The sequence below is a fragment of the Girardinichthys multiradiatus genome, chromosome 5 (assembly GCF_021462225.1).
Source record: "Girardinichthys multiradiatus isolate DD_20200921_A chromosome 5, DD_fGirMul_XY1, whole genome shotgun sequence".
Classification (NCBI taxonomy): domain Eukaryota; kingdom Metazoa; phylum Chordata; class Actinopteri; order Cyprinodontiformes; family Goodeidae; genus Girardinichthys; species Girardinichthys multiradiatus.
In genome coordinates this window covers 9,251,318-9,271,057 of record NC_061798.1, presented here as the reverse complement: position 1 = coordinate 9,271,057, position 19,740 = coordinate 9,251,318, and the positions used below count along the sequence as shown (strand labels likewise).

The 19,740-nt window shown below is 38.7% G+C and overlaps 1 protein-coding gene across 1 annotated transcript in view; it reads right to left on the bottom strand.

The window, feature by feature from the left end:
* Window positions 1–19,740, bottom strand: part of usp43a (ubiquitin specific peptidase 43a) — a 221,709-nt gene that overhangs the window by 9,747 nt on the left and 192,222 nt on the right. The window contains exons 13-14 of the mRNA XM_047365938.1: window positions 19,446–19,695; window positions 12,262–12,420 (exon numbers count right to left, since the gene is read on the bottom strand). Of these exons, the coding sequence (XP_047221894.1) occupies window positions 12,262–12,420; window positions 19,446–19,695 (409 nt within the window). The remainder of the gene's footprint in view (window positions 1–12,261; window positions 12,421–19,445; window positions 19,696–19,740) is intronic.

The window sequence follows — 19,740 nt, the reverse complement described above, 5'->3', positions numbered from 1 at the left end:
CATAACATTGTGATTGGGCCAATCGGGGTGCCTTATCATTTTTAAATGGTATGTACAATGTTTTCATTTGAATATGTTCTGCCTCTGCGAGTGTAACACTATACAATGCATGTATAGTGTGTTTTTGCAAACATAAATAGTGTTTATACAGCAAGTTATTCATCTTCCCCTTTGTACTTGTTGCTTCTGTAGTCTTCAACTTTGACCTGCCTCCAATTCCAGTTTTCAAAAGCCACCGTCCTGGAACTTTTAGATTAATCCCTGCTCCCCCACACCTGCACTCTCAGTGCAGCATCAGCAACATTAATGGGATAAATATTGATGAGTATCTTTTTCATCTCCACTAATGCACTGAAATCTCAATTCATCCAAGGCTATAACAGCATATTTACAAAAAGCAAGATCTGTCACTGAGATTGAAGCTATGTGCTGCCTTTGACCTGCTTTTTGTTGTCTGAATTTTTTATTGAATCTGTAAAGTGTTAGAGACACAAAAACAACAAAATGGCTTTAGTGGAAGCCCCCAGTTGTCATCTTACTGCCATTAAAAGAAATTGTGTCAGATAAAATTTTTATTTTGAAGTAAAACAGATAAACCCCTCTTCACAGAGTTGAATGTTAAGAATTTGACAGTGAAATCAGTAAAAAGAAGCTGTTCACTTTATCAAGGCATTATGCTGACAAACCAGACAACCTGACAGACCACCTGGCTTAGGAGGACCACCTAAATGGACACCAAATGTTTTCCCCTTTTAGAAATCCTCAATGTAACTTCAAATTGAGAGTATGGCGATCTCTGGTTGCAGGTTATACAATGACTACTCAGACTGCTCTACAGCCAACCACAAATAGAAAAATACAAAAATTACTTTTAATACACATCAGGATCAACAAGACAACATTGCAAAAGCAAGCGGGATTCTGCTTGGATTATGCAAGTACTCCATGAGTGTGGGCAGAAATAAGGACCTTTTTTGCATTAAGGATTCTGTTAAAAGTGCAAAGCTCAGTGTTTACTGTGTGCAGGCAGAATATTACAGGTCCTTCTCAAAATATTAGCATATTGTGATAAAGTTCATTATTTTCCATAATGTCATGATGAAAATTTAACATTCATATATTTTAGATTCATTGCACACTAACTGAAATATTTCAGGTCTTTTATTGTCTTAATACGGATGATTTTGGCATACAGCTCATGAAAACCCAAAATTCCTATCTCACAAAATTAGCATATCATTAAAAGGGTCTCTAAATGAGCTATGAACCTAATCATCTGAATCAACGAGTTAACTCTAAACACCTGCAAAAGATTCCTGAGGCCTTTAAAACTCCCAGCCTGGTTCATCACTCAAAACCCCAATCATGGGTAAGACTGCCGACCTGACTGCTGTCCAGAAGGCCACTATTGACACCCTCAAGCAAGAGGGTAAGACACAGAAAGAAATTTCTGAACGAATAGGCTGTTCCCAGAGTGCTGTATCAAGGCACCTCAGTGGGAAGTCTGTGGGAAGGAAAAAGTGTGGCAGAAAACGCTGCACAACGAGAAGAGGTGACCAGACCCTGAGGAAGATTGTGGAGAAGGGCCGATTCCAGACCTTGGGGGACCTGCGGAAGCAGTGGACTGAGTCTGGAGTAGAAACATCCGAGAGCCACCGTGCACAGGCGTGTGCAGGAAATGGGCTACAGGTGCCGCATTCCCCAGGTCAAGCCACTTTTGAACCAGAAACAGCGGCAGAAGCGCCTGACCTGGGCTACAGAGAAGCAGCACTGGACTGTTGCTCAGTGGTCCAAAGTACTTTTTTCGGATGAAAGCAAATTCTGCATGTCATTCGGAAATCAAGGTGCCAGAGTCTGGAGGAAGACTGGGGAGAAGGAAATGCCAAAATGCCAGAAGTCCAGTGTCAAGTACCCACAGTCAGTGATGGTCTGGGGTGCCGTGTCAGCTGCTGGTGTTGGTCCACTGTGTTTTATCAAGGGCAGGGTCAATGCAGCTAGCTATCAGGAGATTTTGGAGCACTTCATGCTTCCATCTGCTGAAAAGCTTTATGGAGATGAAGATTTCATTTTTCAGCACGACCTGGCACCTGCTCACAGTGCCAAAACCACTGGTAAATGGTTTACTGACCATGGTATCACTGTGCTCAATTGGCCTGCCAACTCTCCTGACCTGAACCCCATAGAGAATCTGTGGGATATTGTGAAGAGAACGTTGAGAGACTCAAGACCCAACACTCTGGATGAGCTAAAGGCCGCTATCGAAGCATCCTGGGCCTCCATAAGACCTCAGCAGTGTCACAGGCTGATTGCCTCCATGCCACGCCGCATTGAAGCAGTCATTTCTGCCAGAGGATTCCCGACCAAGTATTGAGTGCATAACTGTACATGATTATTTGAAGGTTGACGTTTTTTGTATTAAAAACACTTTTCTTTTATTGGTCGGATGAAATATGCTAATTTTGTGAGATAGGAATTTTGGGTTTTCATGAGCTGTATGCCAAAATCATCCGTATTAAGACAATAAAAGACCTGAAATATTTCAGTTAGTGTGCAATGAATCTAAAATATATGAATGTTAAATTTTCATCATGACATTATGGAAAATAATGAACTTTATCACAATATGCTAATATTTTGAGAAGGACCTGTATAACCACCTGCCTAAACTGATCTGATCTAAACATGCAAAAGCTTTTGTAAACCTGAGTAATCTGTAATTTCAGATCATAAAAGTTATCCTTATTAGCTAACACACTCCTACTGAGTTTTTACTCCAAGGTTGTTGCTGCCGTATCACTGAATTCTTGCATTAGTCATTTTAAAAAATAACTTTCAGATGTTTTTAGATGTTTGTGCTAAAGCTGCATGCCTGACAAACCTGCCATTATAAAGGTATGTACCACTGTCAGAGCCATCATTACCGAGTGGATAATAGTGGATAGAAGCAACGTCAGGAATCCCTCCTGATGACTTGTGACCTTCAACAAGCGGCATTCCTAGACAGAGGGTTGAGCCGTAGCCAACAAAAAATCATTTACCATTCAGACTTAATGAAAATGTTTTTTGCTGTTCTATGATCGTTTATTGTCTTTGTAAACCAAATCCAAATTTATAATTCTTAAAGTAATTAAACACTGTCTTATTAACATCAAATCTGACATCCATGCCTCAAACTACGCTGCTGATTTGTGTTTGATTACATTGCTTCTAAATGCTGTTTGAGTCTTGTTCTATCTAAACTTTTTCAATTTTCAGGACAAGTGTATTAGCAAGGAACTTGAACCAAATAGTTGTGTAAACTACTGAGAGTAGCTGTGTTAACCATGTGGCAGTTACCATGGTCTTTTTTTTAAAGACAAATATAAAAGATTTTGATTCCCTGATACCACAAATGAAGAATTCTGATTGGCTTATTTTAGCTCATTGGCTAGATAATATGACATCTCCTATATTGCCTAAAAAGCCACTTCTGACTGGCTGGACACATGGAAGTATGTGTTCCAAGTTTGAGTTCCAAGTTAAACAAATTATAAAGAAAGCCTTCCATCCAATCAAGAAACTGACCCAGATGAGACTAGGATCCAGACAGTTTTGCTTATCTTTGTGCTACCACTCTTCATTCCTTGCCGTTACTAATAATGTATCTTGGATCATGTTTAATGCGCGGGCTTAACTGGTCCAACTGGACCAGCATCGGTCTGTCTGCTAGGCGACCATGACAAATAGATGACACCTGAAAACAAGGTCTGGTCATTCTAATCCACCTTGGTCCTCTTCATTAACCACTTTCATGCATTAGATTGTTGCCAAAGTTTTTTTTTGCTGAATCTAAATTATTTAGATTAGTACTGGGGACCCAAGAATCCTTATTGGGTCACCCCTAGCTGGGCGTCTTAATTTAACCACTGTTAAGTAGAACTATTAATATGAACTAACAATTTATTTCTAAAGAACTTAAGGCACAATTACCATAGTCATATTAAATCATAATAGCATGGATAAACCGAGAATCTGTTTCATTCACATCAGATTTTGTTTTGCTAATTGGAATCAAGCTTTAATTCGTGTTAATTGTGATGAGTTTTACACTTCTCACAAGACAAAACCAAGATGGGCTAAAAATAAATAAAAATTACAAAATGCAGAAACCAGGCCACAGGCAGGTGAAGTACTCAGTATACAAATAGAATTTTAAAAACAAAAACAAATTAAAATGAACAAGTACACTGAGTGCACTGGAGGGAAAACCAGGAAAACTGGCAGCAGAGTACAAATGATGATCCTGTAAAAATAACTGTGTTTTATTGAAGACGTTTTATTTTACTATTCATTTATTTCAGTGCCACAGGAAAACCTAGTTTCAGTCCAATAAAGTCAGTTTTTTTTTTTAAAAGGACAGTTTAATTTTACAGTGTGGACACAGCACCACAGGGTATGTTTGTTAGTTTCACCTTAAACAGGACATTATTTTGAATGTAGTTCATACAAGTTGAACTAAATTAATTCATGTTCATTGTTCACCAGGTAGACATTCAAAATGAATTCACCAATGTGTACCGACATGCTTTATTTGAGGTGTGGCATAAAGCGGCAGGTAAATTTGTGTTTTGGCCCACACAAGCTTCCATACAAGGGCAAGACTTAAATAGGCGGGTCCCTCGGTCATAAGTGGCAAACAACATAGTTCCTTTCTTACTGCTGTAAATTGGTGACGTGAATACGTACAGATGTTTAGTAATTTACTACCTGTTGTGATTTTCTTGAGAAGGCAGGTGTCTCTGTTGGCAGGGGGGAGCCTTCCCTCGGATCTCTCTGTCTGCTCCCTCCTCCTACAGACGCTGGTTCGCTCAAGGGATGTCAATAAATTTCCAAACCAAACAAGCTGTTTCAGGGTGGTATTGTTTTGTGTGTTTCATGGGAAATGTTTGTGCATCTGAACAGCTGATTTTGACTCAAAGGCTGGGCTTTCTCTCTATGGTTGGATATGAATTGGAATTGTTTGTCTTGTAAAGCACCTAGAGATGTTATTTGTCGTAACCTGAAGCAATAAAAACAAGATGAACTGGAATAAAAATGCCACAAGACCACTTGTTACAGGATTTAGAGAAATGTGAGCAAATTTAAAAGAAATGAGTAAACAGTATGCAGTGGATGCTTTAAAATTGTAATACAAGTGGGTTATAATCTAATAAACCTTTTTCATATCCTCAACATTAACTGCGTAGTGGGACTTGACCAGTTTGTTGTTCTATGGGACAATATATTTGAGCATAGAAGTAAAATGTAGATTTTTTTCAAAATGCATACAGAAAAAAGATAAAGGAGGAAATAGAACTATAGAAGTATGCTGACTGGATAATGAGACAATGGTGAGCATAAATTTATGAAGATGGGAGAAGTTATGCACTGGATGGGAGAGGAATGTGTTTTCACCAGTGCTCTACTTATTATACACTAGAATGCTGGTTGAGCTCAAACAAAGCTAGTCTCAACCTTAACTCAACACGTAAAGTGCCTTTGACATTGAATTTTTGGTATAGGAAACATTGAAAAAATATTTTTAAAAGTAAATTAATGCCTTTTAATATGTAAAAGGGGAACCTCGGCACGGAAACTGACCACAGCTACAATGGCAACACAGACAGTAGCAAAGAATCTGATGTTTCTTTAGATATTTTTCAGTCACTATCAGAGAGACACGAAGCAGAGTCAGGAGAAGAAAGTCAGCTGTCATCAGATGGCTGAGCACAAGTGTTGAACACAGCTCCTAACATGTTGAAGCAGCTAGCAGAGCCGACAGCGCCACCTGGCTGTGAAACAACTGGAGGCGAAGATCAGCAGCATGAAGCAGCAGTGCAATTTCTTTAAACTTTATGTCAGATTCTTTAAAGAAACTATATCATTTGCATCTGTGATTGAGCTTATTTAAAGAAAATTGGATTATCATTAATATTAATCACGATAATAAGAATAAGAATTATTAACAATAACTGCTGATATGTAAAGGTACTTTTGCAACAAGGAAATATTCTTACCAGCTGAGCCTCGAGTCATTAAGCTCTAGCTAGCGACAACTTTTTCTTTGGCGATCTTTTCGCATCAGATGCTCTGAACAGCGTGGCTATAGTATCTGCTTCAACACTCTCCTTAGTCTGTCAGAAATCCCGACCTCACCTCTGACACTACAGGTCCTTCTCAAAATATTAGCATATTGTGATAAAGTTCATTATTTTCCATAATGTCATGATGAAAATTTTACATTAATATATTTTAGATTCATTGCACACTAACTGAAATATTTCAGGTCTTTTATTGTCTTAATACGGATGATTTTGGCATACAGCTCATGAAAACCCAAAATTCCTATCTCACAAAATTAGCATATCATAAAAAGGGTCTCTAAACGAGCTATGAACCTAATCATCTGAATCAACGAGTTAACTCTAAACACCTGCAAAAGATTCCTGAGGCCTTTAAAACTCCCAGCCTGGTTCATCACTCCTAACCCCAATCATGGGTAAGACTGCCGACCTGACTGCTGTCCAGAAGGCCACTATTGACACCCTCAAGCAAGAGGGTAAGACACAGAAATAAATTTCTGAACGAATAGGCTGTTCCCAGAGTGCTGTATCAAGGCACCTCAGTGGGAAGTCTGTGGGAAGGAAAAAGTGTGACAGAAAACGCTGTACAACGAGAAGAGGTGACCGGACCCTGAGGAAGATTGTGGAGAAGGGCCGATTCCAGACCTTGGGGGACCTGCGGAAGCAGTGGACTGAGTCTGGAGTAGAAACATCCAGAGCCACCATGCACAGGCGTGTGCAGAAAATGGGCTACAGGTGCCGCAATCCCCAGACCTGGGCTACAGAGAAGCAGCACTGGACTGTTGCTCAGTGGTCCAAAGTACTTATTTCGGATGAAAGCAAATTCTGCATGTCATTCGGAAATCAAGGTGCCAGAGTCTGGAGGAAGACTGGGGAGAAGGAAATGCCAAAATGCCAGAAGTCCAGTGTCAAGTACCCACAGTCAGTGATGGTGTGGGGTGCCGTGTCAGCTGCTGGTGTTGGTCCACTGTGTTTCATCAAGGGCAGGGTCAATGCAGCTAGCTATCAGGAGATTTTGGAGCACTTCATGCTTCCATCTGCTGAAAAGCTTTATGGAGATGAAGATTTCATTTTTCAGCACGACCTGGCACCTGCTCACAGTGCCAAAACCACTGGTAAATGGTTTACTGACCATGGTATCACTGTGCTCAATTGGCCTGCCAACTCTCCTGACCTGAACCCCATAGAGAATCTGTGGGATATTGTGAAGAGAACGTTGAGAGACTCAAGACCCAACACTCTGGATGAGCTAAAGGCCGCTATTGAAGCATCCTGGGCCTCCATAAGACCTCAGCAGTGCCACAGGCTGATTGCCTCCATGCCACGCCGCATTGAAGCAGTCATTTCTGCAAAAGGATTCCCGACCAAGTATTGAGTGCATAACTGTACATGATTATTTGAAGGTTTACGTTTTTTGTATTAAAAACACTTTTCTTTTATTGGTCGGATGAAATATGCTAATTTTGTGAGATAGGAATTTTGGGTTTTCATGAGCTGTATGCCACAATCATCCGTATTAAGACAATAAAAGACCTGAAATATTTCAGTTAGTGTGCAATGAATCTAAAATATATGAATGTTAAATTTTCATCATGACATTATGGAAAATAATGAACTTTATCACAATATGCTAATATTTTGAGAAGGACCTGTATTTGTCTTGCCGTTTCAGAGGTTTCTTGTTTGAGAAGGTTTTTGAAAAATAATCCAATGACAACTGGCTGTGCTTGATGAGACCAGCCAAGCCCTCTCAGTTTTCCAGCTCTGATCTTCATCACTTCAGGAAAGCGGTGCAGACTAACGGCTGCTGTCTCAGTATTGCTGCAACCACCAGCAATGCATCGTCTCAACATATCAACGTTGTTTTTACACTTTTACCTGAAGAGTTTATCCTTGGCGCCGACACATTGAATGATCAGCGACTTCCCCTTTCACGTCAATTTGACAACGAAGTATGCCTATTTTGTGAAACAACTGTCTTTTATCACATCTTTAATATAATGTTAATTAATGTTTCAATATTATAATATTTTCTTTCAATTTTTGGATTTGTGGGAAAAACCTGTCACAGGTACATTAAAGCTGTGGACAATTCAGGTGGGTTAATCAACAAAGTGTTTAAAGCAGAGGTATTATTTTGGACCATAATCCTTTTCATCACCCAGAGGAAACTATTAAGTAGCTGCAAAATCAAGTCTGCTGATGCAGTCCTACAGGAATGAGACGAATTAATTATATTTCATGTGGATTCTAAAGAAAAAATCTGTCAAAAACAACCGATTGCATTTTGAATTTAAAGTCCTTGGCCTAACCTGATTGACACCATTTAAATTCAATGAAACTAACATTTAATTTCAAAAGGAACTGTAGCACTGAAAATACACTTTGTTCCTGCATTTCTTTTCTTTGGTAAAAATACTAAATCAAACCAGCACAACCTCCATCTAGTGTATCGCTGATCTTTATTTGTAAGAAATTATTTTTGGTTAGAATTTATTTCTTCTAATTATGATTTTTAATTATCATTTTTGATAAATATTTATAATCAATAATCATAAATCCTTACACTACAACCAGACTGTACACACAGGAAACTCCTCAAACATGACAATGTTTATAGTGAGGAGTGGGACAAAGTCTTCTACAGACTGATGTCAAAGATCTGGTAGAGGGCAATAGGACGCATCTCACCGAAGGATTTTTTCAGCAAAACAGTAAGAGTAGCTATTAGGAGGTATAGTTGATATGAAATCCTTTTCTTTTCCAGGGATAAAAAAAAAAAACCCAACATCAATAGGTGAACATTTCCTTAATAAACTGATTATTTAAAGGGATGTCCTAGATTTTCCCCATGACTGCAAGTCTCTCCTATTCAGCAAACCTGCTTTAATTAACACTACTTTTTTCCATTTTTACTAATTGTTTTACTAATTTTGTACAATGACAATCTCCTCTAACTTTTTTTTAGAGGTGTTGTTTGTGTCATACTGGAGCTTTATACATTATTACCCTTATAGTATTGACAACCCTTAAAGGTTTCACATTTCACAAAATAAGTAATTTATTTTTAACAAAACAAATCTATAGTGTTGACATCTTGTTGTATTCAGCCTCCTGCTTTTCTCTGCAGTTATGGCTGCAGGTAGTTTGGAGTATGTATCTACCAGCTTTGTACATCTAGAGACTGAAAGTTTTTGTCTTTGCGAAAACTTCGCAAGGTTCCTTTTGACTGCATGGGAAGCATTCACGAACAGCGATTTCTTTGCCTTGGCACAGATTTTTAATTGGATTTAGGTCTGGACTTTGACTGGGCCATTCTAACACAAGAATACACTTTGATCTAAACAATTCTGTAACAGTTTTGGCAGTAAGCTTAGGGTCACATATCTGAAAAGTCTAGCAGGCATTTGTTTACAGCCTTCTTTACATTGATACCCTCAACTATACCCCAGTGCAACCACTTGCCTTTGGAAGTCAACTTACTACTGATGAATAGATTTAATCTGTGTGCATTTTTTTCAGTATGAATCCAGAAATATCAAACATTCAGCCAGACCTACAAAGGATGGTTTACATTCAAGCATATTCCTATGTTAGAATGGCCCAGCGAGGTGAATTGCAAAAATAAATTGGAGAAAATATTGAGTGTCTAGATGTGCAAAGCTTGTTGAGACATACACTAAATGACTTGTTGCTTTACAGCAAAAGCTGGTTATACAATGTATGTACTTAGGAGGGTTGAATAACTATGCACCCTCAATATTTAATGTTTTCATTTTTAAAAAAAAGTATTTTATTTAGAAATAATTACAAAACCATTAATCATTTTCTATCCGCTTCACAGCTATGTACTACTTTGTGTTGGTCCATCACAAAAAACTTTGTGATGACATTGTCACTAAATATGAAAAACTACAAGGGGTAAAAATACTTTGGGACACCCCACACTTTTGTTAATGTGTATATGTGTAAAACAATTATATTATGAGCGCATCTTAAGTTAAAAACCCAGCACTATTAAAGTAGATGGCAACCTCAGTTATACAGTCAGTGTTAGATTCACGTTTCAGCAACAGCGTGAAATGCTTTTTATATTTGTTCAGGCAGAACTGTTTTTTCTGCTTTTTCTCAGAAATAGAATTCATAATACAGATTGTCAAGGGATTTATTATTTGCTGTGGGGAAAAAAATTACAATCACCTGTGGGGATCATGACGGGGAAGATGAGCATAGTGAGCTCTTTTAATTCGTGATTAGCATTCATATGCTTTTAAAACACAATGTAAATATGAAAAAAAGATTGCCTGTGCAAAACTGCTTTCATTTAATAAATCCTTACACTACATGTGAAACATCATGCCATCATATATATATATATATATATATATAGAGAGAGAGAGAGAGAGAAAAGAGAAAGCACGGGTGCCTAAAGAGAAATACATCTGAGGATAATATTAGATTAGCAAAACTACACTAAGTCATATTAAAATGATCTTTAAAACATTAAAAATGAATTTTATCTGCTCTTATATAAGAAAGTGTCTGACATCTAAATACATGTAGGTGTTAATAAATTCAATAATATTTGTCTCATGGCCTTAGAGTTAAGTCTCAAACTAACCAGTCAACAACCAAATCTGTGGAGTCTCTCTATAATCGAGCTTTAAACTATTCTTGACAGAAAACAGATATCATGACTGCCACATTCTACAAAAGCACCTGATGTCTGTATTTAAATGTTTGAAAGGATTTGTGCAACCACCTGTTTGTGATTATGTTCGGAAATCAGATCTGTCCCAACTGCTTTGAGGGTTAATGTTCAAATTCAGTTCTGTAAAACATCCTCTGCTCACACAGCTGTCTGGTAAAGGAGGAATGCTCCACAACAAATTAGTTGCTCACTTTTAGTGTTTAAGAACTCTAATAGGAACTGGCTCGCTCAGCAACAAATGTTTATTCAGGTTTAAATTGCTTTGAATTTTTTATTTTAAAAAATACTTTCTTGAAAGTAATATTTTTTTCCTTCTGCTACTAAATAGTTTCCTGAAAGACAGTTTGCTCTTTTGTAGTCTTTTGAATAATATCTGTGTGTTTTTTACTGTACATTTAATAGAAAAGCCCACACAGAGACTGGGTCTGCAAATTAGCTGAGAGCTAGTAGGGCAACGGTTACTTTGTGAAACCAGGACTAGATTTGCCTTGGATAAATGCATGTTCTTTAATCAGAATCAACTTTATTGGCAGGTTTGCACAGACAAATAAGCAATTTGACTCCGGTACACTTTACTCTCAGTGAGGATTTTTTTTTCTTTTGTATATATATATATATATATATATATATATATATAAAAATAACAGTGGATGATAAGAATGTCTTCTTTTTAAATGTACATATATACACAATTGACTGTACAATGTAATATAATGTGAGATCAGTCCAAGTATGCATGGTGTTGTTCTGAAACTCTGACTGTGTTCATCAGGGAAACGGCCTGGGGGAAGAAACTCTCTGTGTTGGCTGGTTTTAGCAGACAGCGCTCTGTAGCACCACCTGAAGGTAAAAGCCTAAACAGTTTGTGTGCAGGGTGTGTGGGGTGTGCAGTGGGTGAAGTTCCAGGTGGTTCTGACCACAACAGTGTACCAGCTGATCCACTCCCTGTCTGTATGCAGACTCATCACTGTCCTGGATCAGTCCAAAAACAGTGGTGTAATCTGCACACTTCAAGTCACAGACGGGTGTGCTGAGGTGCAGTCATTTGTGTAGAAGGAGAAGAGGAGTGGGGAGAGAACACACCCCTGGGGGACGCCAGTGCTGATGGTTCTTGTTTGGGAGAAGTTGCTTTCTATCTGCACAGTCTGTGATATTAAATATCTTTATTCTGTTTGTGGATATTTAAAAATAACAGTTTCAACATTTTGTTTGGCATCTAGACCTAGTTGAAGAAACAGAGGTCCAGTTAAGCTCTAAGATCTAAGAGGGTTTAGAGGCCAGACAATGCTATGAAATAACCCATTATTGACTTTAGAAATCACAGGTTTCCCAGCTTTTGTTTTACTTGTCCTGTTTTTTACCAGCTCTTAACATTCTAATTTTCCAAGGATATCAACACAAACTTATTCACACACATACATCTAGTTTGCTGGTCATTGGAAAACATACCTCGAACGGAGCTACTGGCCGACCACGGAGGGATAACGTTGCGTCTCTGATAGAAAAGGATGTAAGCTCCCTTGGTACACACTTCATCCTCTGGCACCAGGTCCACACTGCTGTCATCGTAGCTGTACCACTGACCATCCACAGAGTTCCTACAGTAAGCTGGATCAGAACATGACAACATGCATTTATGAGGGTCTTCAATCTGAAACTTCAAAATTTGAAACTAGTGACACAAAAATTGGAGAAAGGTAAGTTTATCACTGTGTTTTATCATCCCTCTTATTTGTTCTTAGTTTTTAAATATTGGACATTAGCAGGAAGAATCTGCTGTTATTCAGATGATGATGTAACTCATGCTGAAACAGGTCTGACATTATCCAATTCAGGTAGTTCTAGCAGTTTGGAAACCATAACTTTTAAAACCTTAGTATGAATTGATGCTGGTAACATGTCCTTAGCCCTTAGATATTATGAAATCACTGTCTTCATTCTACTTATGTTATCATTTGCAGATAGATAAATAAATAAATAAAAATCATTCCTTTTAACCCACATATTACTTGTTCAGTAAAAAAGCAATCAACCCAGGGTTGGATCAGTGTGTATATTCTATAAGAAAAGGGCCTGTGCCTGTCAGAGAAGCTGCCAGCATCATGGCTGTTATATTCAGTTCCTTGATGTCCTATGTGTTTTTTTGTTTTACTTTGATTTATTTATGTCCTTTAACATTTAGCAATTTATATTATTCTTGGGTTAATTTTTGATGGCTTAAAGTCCAGACTGTATCCAGCCAGCTTTGTGTTAACCAGTAAAAAGCTGATTGCCCTGAAGTGCCCAGGGGTACCTGTCAGGGACTGGCCCCTCTTTGTTGAGGGTCAGCTGAGCTCTCTTCCTCCAGCTACACTGACCCCTGTTGACCCCAGCCTGTCGTGGGATAAACTGTGCACTCAATGAAGCTCATCTTCCTGGATGCTGTTATCTTCAGAAACCTCGCAGGATGAGTCGAGGTGGCGGTTTGGTCGTCATTTATTGTAAGGACATGGTCTTGGTCCCTGCCAAAAATATCAACCCAGAACTCTTGGCTACAGATCTTTGCCAGCCCCTCTCTGCTCACTTCTCATCAGTAATGAGTCAGTGGATTTTACAATAAAACCTTAAGTGATCTACAAGCCCTAGCTTAGCTGATACAACAGTGAGCTGACACATGAAAGCAGCTGGACATGTCCTCAAGAGACATTACATCAACTCTGAACTCACTGTCCACTAACAGGCCTACCGAAAGCATCAACATGCCTATGCATGGGTCCTTTGTAAAGCACGCTCCAACTTCTAATCCACCATCATCAAAAGAAGCTCTTCTCCACAGTAAACCAAACCTCAAACCTTTTCACTCACAGAAATTACAAAAGAACAATAAAACAACTTAATGGATTTTTCTGCACAAACATTCACACCATTCAGTCTGCTCCGACCTTCATCAACTCCCATCTCCCAGCCTCAGATTCCTCAGCCCCTCCACTGCTTCACATCAGCTTCCCAGCCAGAGGTCATTGACACCATTGAACAGATGAAATCCTCCCCCTGTGCACTTGATCCATTTTCCGCTCTTTGCTAAAACAAACATGTCTTTCATTACTCTCCTGATCACATCCATCATCATTCTTTCCCTTCAGGCTGGCCCTTTTCCCTTAGCCCTGAAAACTGCCATTATCAAACCTCTTCTCAAAAAACCCCTGAATCCAGAAGACCTTGCCAACCAGAGGCGTATTGTCACATTCCATCCATGTCTAAAGATCTGAAAAAGAGGTTGCAGCACGCCAACATGACCACCTAACTCTCAATAACATCTATGAGAAATTCGAGGCCGGCTTCCGCTATGCTCATGGCACAGAAACTGGCCTGGTTAAGGGTATAAATGAACCCACGGCGACTGATGCTGATTTTCCCTCCCTGCAGATACTCCTGGACCTGAAAGCAGCCTTTAACACAGTCAACCATGACCTTTCTTCTCCATTGGATTCAATACACCACAGGACTGACTGACACCTCCTTGGACTGGTTTCGCTCCTATCTTTCTGAATGATCGGATTATGTCTCTATTGGGGGCCAGGTCTTCGACTCACACAGCCACATGTGGGGTCCTTCAGGGATCAGTTCTTGGTCCTCTGTTCAACATTTATATACTCCCCCTTGGTCAGATCATCACTCAACACAGAGCTTTACATTAAAATGGACTCACAGCTCTCTGCAGCCTCACCATTGTCAGTAACCTCTTTGTAAGACGCGACTCTCAACTTACATTTGAAACACACCTTAAACACCTCTGCACCACCTCCTTCTGTCATTTTAAAAAAGATCTCCAAACTCCATTGCTTTCTTTCAAGACAATCCTTTGTTCAACAAACTCATACCATCTCCACCCCCCCACCATGCCATATTGTTGAGCATTTTCAGAAAGAACTGAAGAGTTTTATTTTTTTTTTTAAATGTAATAGCAGTTAAATGTTCTTATAATGTATCTGCTATTAGTGCTTGTTTTATTTCCTTTCACTCACGTTTTCCCTCCTGTATCCCTTCAAGATTTTCAAATGTAAAGTGCATTTCAAATTCAATAAATTATTATTATTAACCTGAGTACTTGCTCCTATATCCTGCAAACTCCCATACTTTTAACCACTTCTGATTTCCTCTGCAATCGTGGCTACATCCCTTCTCCCTATGAATTGATTCTGCACCACAGCCAGGCAGGAGAACCGAGTTAAGGGGAGTTACATCATAACAAAGCTACTGGGATCATCTTCAACTTCTTGAGAGCCAATAATACCATTTTTGGACGTAGTACTATCAAAAATCCAAATCTTCCTGTTTTTACTGCCTATAGGGCACATTTAAAAAAAAAACTCTACTGAGTCATATCATGTACTGAACTATTCTGCTGACACTGTCATTGTTGACATTATTTAAAGGGGAAAACACTTTCTACTTGCATAAATCAGTTTGAGATCATTTATTACTGAAAGGAACATCACTAAAATGTGTTTGTAAGATGCTCCATGAATAACTAACATTCCGACGGCTTCACCCGTCAAAGAAAGGCAGATGCATCATAATGATGTACACAATTAGAGTTTGGAACATGGGCCGGATTTTTGACTTGCTCACATACCTTCAATAAAGTTTATTTGTAATATATGAAGACTTAAAATATGTTTTCCACTGAAGTTATTGCTGTTAGATAAAGGTTCAAATTACATTTAAACTCAACTTCTGTTGTGTTATGTGGTACTGATAATAGATTGACCACCCACGTACTTGTTCAGGACAGAAATATGTTGCTTCCTAATTCTTTGGCCTCTGTCTTCATATGTAGTATATGTCCGTTATTTAAGGTAAACAATTCACAGCTCTGTGGCCTTGGATAGAGTGAAGGTGCAACTATAGTTTCGTTATTAATACACTGCATGTATATACAGAGCACGTAAAGTCTGTGCAGAGGAGCTTCCATGGTAACAACTGTTGGCTCCTCGTACCAAGTTTTTCAACTTTCTAACAAGTTTGGCAGCAGCCACTAATTACTTCTGACTCATTTCTGAGTCTCACACATGACTATCAGATTCAATATTATATGCTTAGAGAAATTATTTCTAAACATTTGAAGGCCAGCAGGAGTGTATTTAAAACAGACCTTTAGCAGATAGAAACAAAATCCATTTTAAGGTTCTATCGTTATGCTTTCAAGCCTCGTGAATACCGTGAATGTTTCTTTCATCAATTCTCATTATAGTTTTAGCATTAGTGTATATGGATGTTCCTTTGTTTTCTGTGAAAGTAAAGAACTAAATACATATCTGGCCCAAATTCTATTCACTTGGGTCCATTGAATTACTAGGAAGGGTTGATCTAAATAATTAAATATTGGCAATCAGTGATAATCAGAGGTCTGTTGGTAATTATGTGTGATCATTGGGGCAGAATAAAGCTTACTGCATGAACAAAGGTCAGGAGAGAACGAAAAGCTTGCAATGAGCATGCATATTAAACTCAGATAGTCTCCAACTGGAATAAGAACAGGTCATAGGGATAGGGAAATCTGGGTATAGAATTAGTTTAGAAATTATCTGTAACAAACGCTACTAATATGTCGGGGATGCACAAGAGAAGAAATAACATTACTGTTTAGAAACTTTTTAAAAATGGGGGAGCAGCTTATTAATTTTTCTAGAAACCCACTGCAGTATAGTATCTGTCCACTAGGGGTAAGGAGAATATTACTGTTGACTTCACAGCACCTCTCTTCAAAAAACCTATTCTGTCAAGTCTATGTATCAAAATAATACAGTGGCTGTTAAAAGTATTCATACCCCTTGAACATTTGCACATATTGTCACATTACAACCACAAACATAAATATATTTTATTGGAATTTTATGTGAAAGACCAACACAAAGTGGTATACAATTGTGAAGTGGAATGAAAATTATACAGACTTCTTTCCTTTTTTTTTTATAAACTGAAAAGTATGATATGCAAAAGTATTCAGCCCCCTTTACTCTGAGTGCAACCAATTGCCTTCAGAAGTTGCCTGGTGATTGCTAATGACAAAATAGAGTCCACCTGTATGTCATCTAATCTCAGTACAAACAGCTGCTCTGTGACGTCCTCAAAGGTTGGTTAAGAGAATATCGGGGAGCAAATAGCATCATGAAGTCCAAGGAACACACCAGACAGGTCAGGAATAAAGTTGTGGAGAAGTGTAAAGCATCAGAGTTGATGTGAAGATGGATGGAGCCAAATACAGGGCAGTCTTGGAAGAAAACTTGTTAGAGTCTGCTAAAGCCTTGGGACTGGGGCAGAGGTTCACCTTCCAGCAGAACAATGACCCTAAACATAAAGCCAGGGCTACAATGGAATAGTTTAAAACAAAACATATATCCAATCGAGAATTTGTGGCAAGATCTGAAAACTGCTGTTCACAAACGCTCTCCATCTAATCTGACTGAGCTTGAGCTGTTTTGCAAAGAAGAATGGGCAAAAGGTGGTTCCACAAGGTATTGACTGAGGGGGGCTGAATACTTTTGCACAATGCCCTCTTTAGTTTTTTATTTGTAAAACAAAAAAGAAAATCATGTATAATTATTTTTTCACTTCACAGTTGTATACCAGTTTGTGTTGGTCTTTCACATAAAATTCCAATAAAATATATTTGTTTGTGGTTGTAATGTGACAATATGTGGAAAAGTTGAATGGGGTGTTAATACTTTTACAAGCCACTGTATATATTTGCTATAAATAACATTATAATTGTAATTATTAATAGTCTGCTTATCATTTTAGCAGCAGTGGGAGTTAATTTTTCTCAAACACAAAAGCAAACTCCCAAATCCTGCTACAGATTACTACCTTTAAGGGTGCTCAAATAGAATCCGTTAGCCATTACAAACATCTTGGAATCTGGATTGACAAAACACTTTCATTTAAATCCCATATTAAAGTGCTTGTAAACCGACTTAGAATCAGGCCGGGTTTCTTTTTTCGAATCCGTCTTGTCTGTCCTATGAGGCCAGGAAGAGGCTTGTTGATGCCACATTCATGCCATTGTTAGACTTTGACGATGTACTGTAACATGCACTCATCAGCTCAGAGTCTGAGAACTCTTGATATTGCCTATCATGGAGCTCTGAGGTTCATCACTGGCCTCAGAGCTCTTACACATCACTGTGTACTTGATCTTGTTGGTTGGTCCTCTATGGCGTCTCGCATAGAGGACCAACCGAAGCACTTGTATGTACGTATTTATAAAGCTCTACTTGGTCAGCTCCCTTGTTATTTACAAATGTATATTTCTCAGAAATGTACCTGTTCTTATCGTCTTCGCTCTGCTGACCTGTTTTTATTGTCAGTTCCAAGGGTCCGATCTAAGCTGGGTAAGAAGGGTTTTCAGTTTACCGTATTTTCCGCACTATAAGGCGCACTTAAAAACCATTAATTTTCTCAAAAAATGACAGTGCGCCTTGTAATCCGGAGCGCCTTATATATGGATCAATTGGTTAATTGGTTGATCCATACTGGTTGTACACGGCGCTCTGTCAAAATGTTTCAGTACGACTGGTAAACTACAAAGCCGCACCGCTTGCAGCATTACGGCTACCGTAGTCAGGGGCGTCGCCGAAGTAATAGCGGTAAACACCTGTACTGTGCTTACTCCTAGTCCAACACCACTTGTGTGTGTATAACGACCCCAAAATTGCACCTTTCAAGAGACACGCTTACGATGCTGAGTTCAAATTCAAGGCTGTCAGCTACGCAGTCGAACATGGGAATAGAGCAGCAGCGAGAGAATTCAACAGTTAACGCTACTATATTGTGAATGTACTAACGTTTGATTTAGTGCATCAAACTGTTTCTTTTACGTGTTTACTGAATCAGGGAAAAGTTTCCTTTCACGTTTTAACTAACGTTTGATTTCAACTTCAACTTCATAGACTCCAATGCATTCCTAACGTGCTGTTGGCTCTATTCAATAGAATTCTATGTAGAGGAGATCTTACCATGAGAGTGAATGGAGTTATCAGAACACTGGTTTGTAGTGTATCAATAAAGTTTGACTGACTGACTTATCTGACTGTTTTGTTGACGTTCTCTTTAGCACAGCTCCATCTAGTGGATGCATAACGCAACCCCAGTCAAACGTTTGACTGCAGTAGCTTCTATTCTATGCGCCTTATAATCCGGTGCGCCCTATATATGAAAAAAGTTCTAAAATAGGCCATTCATTGAAGGTGCGACTTATAATCCGGTGCGCCTTATAGTGCGGAAAATACGGCACCGCTCCTTGTGCTTGGAACCTTCTACAAAATGATTTAAAATTGAGGGAGATGGTCTCTTTCAAGTGTTAGGGAAACTGTAACATCAGCATGTAGCTGTTTCACCTGATAAATGTTTTATTCATATTGTAAAATGTGTTGCTTCTGATAATTTGATGTTTGGAATTCCTTTTCAGGTTTGTAATTGTAAAACTGAAAAAATATAAAATAAACCAATTAGAACTTGTCAGACCGTTTTAATTGATAAATACCATGAAACTGGAATTTTTAAGTAAGGGTGAAAATCAGATCTGAATATGATACCGTCCAATGCCAATGCATGATTGTGTCATGTATAAACTCTGACGCCCAGGTCCATACCAGTATAATGTCCTCCATGCATTCCTCCATGATGGTTACACACAGCGTAGAGGTCGTAAAAGTAATCTTGCGGTAAGAGTAAATCAGCAGGTTGATGGTTTCGGCCTGAAGGCTGTTTCCGGGTAGAGGAGGAGGACCCAACGTGCAGATTCTTCATACTTTGACTTCTCTTTGCTACATGAGGGGCCATGTTTAGAGCAGTCAGTGGGAATCGAACCAAGGTTGACAGTTTGTTCCTTCGTTCACCAACCTGTTGGAACATTTCATGTACAATATGAGCAAAGTATAATGCTGC